General features: G+C 37.8%; 1 protein-coding gene across 8 annotated transcripts in view; it reads right to left on the bottom strand.

The window, feature by feature from the left end:
• Positions 1-211: 211 nt before the first annotated feature.
• LIMCH1 (LIM and calponin homology domains 1) overlaps positions 212-6,583 on the bottom strand; it is a 172,636-nt gene continuing 166,264 nt past the window's right edge. For 7 of the 8 annotated variants that reach the window (XM_086891154.1, XM_086891157.1, XM_086891159.1 and 4 more), the window contains 2 exons: positions 5,797-5,899; positions 212-3,289 (listed from right to left, as the gene is read on the bottom strand). In XM_086891154.1, coding sequence (XP_086747280.1) covers positions 3,264-3,289; positions 5,797-5,899 — 129 coding nt within the window. In that variant the 3' untranslated portion in view covers positions 212-3,263. The remainder of the gene's footprint in view (positions 3,290-5,796; positions 5,900-6,583) is intronic. The other variant, XM_086891161.1, reaches the window with a different exon arrangement.

Raw genomic sequence — 6,583 nt, 5'->3', positions numbered from 1 at the left:
GCTTGTGAATAGAGGGCTAGAGCTTACAGTGGCAATCCACAGTGTATTTTGCCATTTCAGCTATGTCTTTTTTATTGTCTCATCTCATATCCTAAGTCCTGGGGAACATTGCTTGGCTCAGCCAAACCCAACCAAGCAGAAGCCTCTACTCTGCAATGCAGGTTCATGCAGTAGAGGTAAAGTCAGAATAAGTAAAATCAACACCACCAAAGATAATCATAATTTTATTTATAAACATACATTTACTATAAAAGCTGTTGAGTTTTAGACAAGTTTTCCTAATTTCCAGAGGCATTTTAGAATAAATAAAATGAAGGGAGGATTAGCATAATTGGAATTCAACATTAGCCCCAGCTAGGAGAGCGATCCATGTCCTTGAATGGACATGCAGATAAGGATGGTCCCCTTCTGGTTCACCAACCTTTACGACATTCTCTGAAAACTACAGGTGTACTGCATCAATAACACTACATAGCAAGAGGAAGGAAAAAATACACCATGAAAATGGGCTTGTAAAATACAGATGGGTTATGATACCTGTTCAGGTTCTCTGAAGTAGTAAGAGGCTAAATAAATTCCAAAACATCTAAAACCCATTACATATATTGTACTTGCTCAGTAATAATAAATCATTTTTTGCAACAAATACATTTACATTGCAGTTCAAATGTAGGAGAGCATTACTTTTTTTTCTGTGCTCAAAGTTCCTGATTAGAAATGTATCATCTTAATGTGTTTAAACTGGAAAAAAAATGAAAAAAAACCATTAGCCTGAATGAATTTGCCATGTAAGACTCCAGAGGGAATATAAAATCAAACATAAGAAGTTGGCAAGTACGATTTAGAAAACTGTTGAAAATTATTTTGTGCTGGTGAATAGATGTCCATTAGGGGAAAAAAAATCGTCACCATTGAGCGCTGCTTCATTTTGCTTTACGTACAATCAACTTTGCTAAAACATGCATACACAAAACTATCTAACAGACACTGGGACCAATTTCTAAGCAGCTCCAGAGACCCAGTGATGTGTCTGCAGTGTGGTGCAATATCCCTCCCCCCTCGTTCATGCACTTTATCCCAACCATGCTCCTAAGCCCTTTGGGCACTTACCCCTACATGAATGAGAAGTGGACCTGATCTCTGAGACAACCAACCCTTCGATACACTTGGGGACCGATTTGCACATCTAACTCTATCACGTGGGTGAAGCAGTGCTAGAGACTCATATTGAATAGATGCACAAGCATGCACAGTCTCATTTAAAAATTAGGTTCAGACATTTTATATTTACATATCCTTAATGCAGCGCGTGGAGTTATACAGACGTACCACGTCAATTACGAAATCTGCTTCTTGAATTTCCATGTTAACACTCTTTGTGGGAAAATGTTTTAACAACCACAGGCAAAGGGTAAGCATCCTGGTTATCAAAACCCTTTAACAGTAAATCATGCAAGTGGTTGATCAAAATATAGGACATCACTTTTAGTTCCAAAACATTTGTCTGATTTATTTCATTTTTACTTAAAAATATTCCCCAGGTGAAGTCCACAAAGGACTTCAGCTTTTTGGATTTATTGCATCCATAAGTCATTGCTGACTGTGTGCAACAGCTTTGCATTTTCTAAGGCACAATATTAAGGAAGTAACATGTAACTTTCCAGCAGATAGTCACAATGTCCTCCAATGACATTGCATGTGTGTGTTTGATGACACGCAGTTTTGCATGGTTATACAACTCACATGCAAGCAACTGTCTAGCATTTCAATAAATAATTGCTACCTAGAGAACAACTCAGAATTATTGCTTCCCTAATAACCACTTCATTTCTATTTATCAACACACCAAAAGATGACAGATACGCACATAGATATAAGAAATCTCTATTAATTTAGTTTTGTAGTGGTTTTAAGGCAGAAAAAGATTTTTTCCCCCTCCATTTGAAGATGTTTCCAGTAACTGTTTATCAAAAAGTGCTAGGCTATTTTACAGTTGCAACACATTCCCTAACTTTGTCTGTGTACTGTAGATACCTGCTGAACCTCTGTTTTAATGAGCTGCTGAATCACTTTAGTAAGGAGCACATGCTTAATCAATGAGTACAAAGGAAAACTATCCCAAACACAGGCAAGGCAGTTTTTCTGCCTGTGGCTCCAACCTCCTCCCTGCCCATCTTCCACACTTCTGGGTTTTGCTGACTATTTTTGGGTAGTAGATGGAGGAACACAGGCTCAAGGCTGTCTAATTATCTACCCTGGGGGGTACCCAAACCACACGTGTTTCTCTGCATGAGATTTCAACCAAGTGTAAGGTTTGCAGGTGAACAAGCAGATGCCCAACCCACTCAAATCGATGGGCAAGTTACATGCCAAAGAGAAAAGCTTCACTACAACATCAAACTGCAGCTTGGAGACTCACAACTCTGCTGGATCTGCCTGCTCGGTTTCCTCTTCCCCACATCACCTTTCATCGAGTTTAATAACGATACAGGGTGCTGAACTTAGTAAGAAGGTTGCTACTGATGGGAATTTTTCCTTTTGCTAATGGTATGCAGTCTTTAGGTTTAATGAAGAAGTCTTTATTTCAGAGAATATTAAGCTATAGTCATGAACATTACTTGAGGTACACAAACAAAAAATCCTATGACTAAAAGTGCAATAATTTATTTGTTTAACTCCTACCCTCCATTGAAGGTAATATAAACAGAAAATGCTTCAGAATTACAGGATGTATTATCAAACTAGTCTCTGTATAAAAAAAGTTACAGCTTCAGTTATAACAGAGAAGTCGTGCTGTGATGTTTAGTTTTTCAAATGTACTGATTAGATACTATCTCAAAATTACTTCTCAGCTCAAGTTGGCATATTCTATAAAGGTTCTGTAAACTTAAACTTTTTAATTGCTAGAAATATTAAAACAAAACAGCTTTATTGCATGTTTATTCTCTTATTACTTTCAAAAGAACAAGGTAACAGACTGGGCATCATAAGCATACCTGAAAGGCGGTTTTGCTTTTTTTTATAGTACTTAGGCTTTGCCTTCCCAAACATGGTCATACATATTTTGCAAATTTCTTAAGGAAGCAAAAACCAACATATTGCATTTCAAAGGAGCAGGTGCAGAATTTTTTTGTGAGTTTTAAAAAACGAGATGAGAGCCATCATGTCCATGGATTCAAGCTTTTACAAGTGATTGTCTGGAGGCAGCCGATACATATGAGAAGAGAGTTCCTTCTTGAAAGTTATTAGGACTGAAAGTCATGTCACAATGTAGTTGGCTGTCCAGCAGCTGGCAAAACAAAAGCAAAACAAGTAATTGGTTACAAATTTTAACAAATACAGACTTTTCTTTGTATGATCTCTACAATTCAAGAAATGGATCTGGAGTTACATATAGCTAGTTTTCCTTTCTCCTGAAAAACTGGGGCAGTAACTATTACAAAGAAGGTTCAGCATAATTCCAGTGGAAATACATTTTCCTTGCCACATGTCTAATGCATTCTGCATGAAGTTTTATCTTATTTTATGCCCAAAGTACTTGTGTGCATATTTATTTCAGGCTCTGCAGGGGCAAAATAGTAAAGTAAAGGACTGCTGAGTCATCTTCAGCTGTGCCTAGTTTGTTACCTTTAGTTTGTTACTTTTGCTACCTGGTACTACAGGCTCCTTGTGTTATTTGGCCATATAGGGAATCTCATCAATTTACTTTTTGCCTTTGACTTTGACACTCATCAGCCTGTGACCATTCCCTGTGTTTGACATTGAATACAGAATTACCTTCCTTGTGAGGTTTCATTGTACAGAAACAACCTACTTATAAAAACCCCATCCACTTTTATCTGGAAACCAGGAATATTTTCGACCCTGGACCACTACATAATTCTTAATGTTTTTCTAGTCATCTTTTTTGATGATTTATTTTGAAACAGAATCATCCATTTTTTTCAGATAAGCTTCTGGGAGCCAAAAGATTTCACTGAGATGTCTATAAGTATCTCAAAACAATAGTGATGTCTGCCCACTGCTGCACAGGTTTTGGAGGCAGACATGGGGGCATAAAGGCACAGGCCATGCAATCAAACAACTTGGTTTGACATTTTTCAGCATTATTCCCAGAACTGAAAGGCAAAACCCTGAACAAAACAAAACACATTGCACCAGTTTGTTCTTAATTTCAGGTGTGCAGCGCATCAAATTTTAATTAAAAATTAGCAACTAGCAATATCTGCAGTTCTATCAAAACCAGACCCTTTGAATTGCCAACAACAATTACTGTAGCTTAAGTTCAGCTACCACTGGATTTTGAGATTTTGCATGACCAGTGGACACAGCAGGAAGAGGCAATTTGTAGTAATAATTAAAAACCCCTTGCCATTATTATTCCTCAGGAGCCATACATTTTCTCAAAAGCTATTCACTCTGTCATGGACTTGGTTACTATTTTGCTGGGTATGTACAAATGCAAAACATTATTACATGAAACACTGCACAAAGCTCTGTAATACATTTTCTAGTAACACTGCTGTAGAAATAATGATGAAGAGAGTGATTTCAACAGTATATAAGCTGATAATTCATTAGAGCCTTTATCTATCCTCAAGGGACATAAATTTTTATTTAAGAAAAAAGGACTAAGAAGAAAAGGAAATGATAACTTTTATCCCTTTCTCTCTTTTTTGTGTAAAGATGGATGTGTAAATCTGCATTTTAAGGGTCAGGACGTCATCCACATGAGGAAGGTTTATAGTATCAAGAGCGAAGGCAAAAAGCTATTTCTAAATATTTCAGGTTAAATAAATAATAAAACGTTGATAACATTCCTTAGCAGAATTTAAGAAAAAAGTCACAAAAAAAACAGTTATACAATAGCACCCTCTAGCTCTGCTGATGGAGAAGTATCTCCTTCCTGAAGCATCAGAGCAAAAGTACCCATTTTTCTTCTGGCAAAGGTAGGGAGGTACCTTTCCTACTCCTGGATTTCTACAGCCAGTGCTTTGGAGGGAGAACAAGGGAAACAGTAAGTGAAAAGAGCTCTAGATGTCCACTTATCAGCTGGAACTGTAGGCAGTGAATATACCAAATAATATTTAACACGAGACAACAATTACTCCTGTTGTTTTGCTTCTTATTGTTTTCCACAAGGTGGAAACCAGCATGAGCACTGACCATCACTGGTGATCCTGGGGTGAAGCTGGAATGTTCTAGTAATTTGATATCAATCACAGAAATCCAGGACTTGGAAAGACACTTGGCTGACCAAATAAGGCAGCAAAATCACAAAGTTTTCTTTCTGACATGCAATTTTCTGGTTCATTCTTCAAAACTTATGGCAAGCAATGCTTTTTAGCACATATCTGGGCATACCACTACAAGGATTCACTATGAGTTACAGAATGCTCTTAATATTTTACATGACCATTCTGTCCACAAAAGGGAGGCCTAGAGATTTAAGAAATGGGAACTTCTCCAAACATGGCCCAGGGTCACAGATCGGGTAGAATTATCTACATTGTCTCATGTGATGTGAGAGATCCAAGCCTCCAGGTCATGCAATATGTGTACGTAGTATGGGAGTTTATGCACAGAAACAGCTTTTGAGTCTAATAGCGCTGAGCAGAGATCCTCTGGGTAAAATTTAATGGGCTTGGAAATATTTTCTGATACTAGAAAGTAATTAAAATGGCACGGGAAGACTCCTCTTCCCGTAGCAAAGCTATGCCTGAGTGTCAGAGCTGGACAAACCCAGTTTAAATCATGGTCACAGTATGGTTAGAGTTCTCAGTATTTGGTACTTACTTCTGGATCGGATATAACAATCATTGCAGTTGAGAAGACCATTTCTAATCCTGACATCTGTGCCACTTGCTGCATCTCCCAGCTGTCCTTTGCAAACGCCACACTGTCAATTGGAGAACAGAGAAAGTAAGAGAGACCATGCCCAGACCACCTGTCACAACCTTACCCGAATTTTTATTTTTGTTTAAGCAGTTCTTGGAATGGTGAGAAAAATTCCCCCCTGGAACCCAGCCCATACTCCTGGGGAACACTGCAAATCACTAAGAGGTTTTTTATAGAGTTAAAAATGCTTAGGACTGGATTTCAGCAGCCTCCACTTACACAGAAGTGAAGTCTAATTATTGTATGGGACATCTGACTTCGAGAATGCATTCTGGAGGCAGGTCAGATGTGATGGATAAAGCTTAAAGAGGCCAGACATTTAGTCTGGGTAAATGTCTAAAATGAAAAAAGTCTTCATGAATGTCTAATATCAATTGAGCAAGAGACAATAGAAACAGATATTTTCTGATAGAAAACACTTCAGGTTGTTTCCATACTGAAACACTCAAGAACAGCCAAGAAATATTTCTGGTAAAACCCAGAATATACCAATCATTTCATAGTCAAAGCTTTCCAACCATGGGGCAAATCAAAGATGGCTTTGGGACTGATCATGCTTTTGGAAGGAATAAAGAAAACATCTAAAAAAAAATCACAAGGTAAATGATGTTATATTTAAAAAGCAATGACCACAACTGAGGAATTACATGATGCTTCCTACCCTGCCACACTCCCCTGTAAAAAC

This window comes from Cyanistes caeruleus, chromosome 5 (assembly GCF_971803275.1).
Source record: "Cyanistes caeruleus chromosome 5, bCyaCae1.hap1.1, whole genome shotgun sequence".
Classification (NCBI taxonomy): Eukaryota; Metazoa; Chordata; class Aves; order Passeriformes; family Paridae; genus Cyanistes; species Cyanistes caeruleus.
This window is presented reverse-complemented; position numbering and strand designations above follow the sequence as displayed.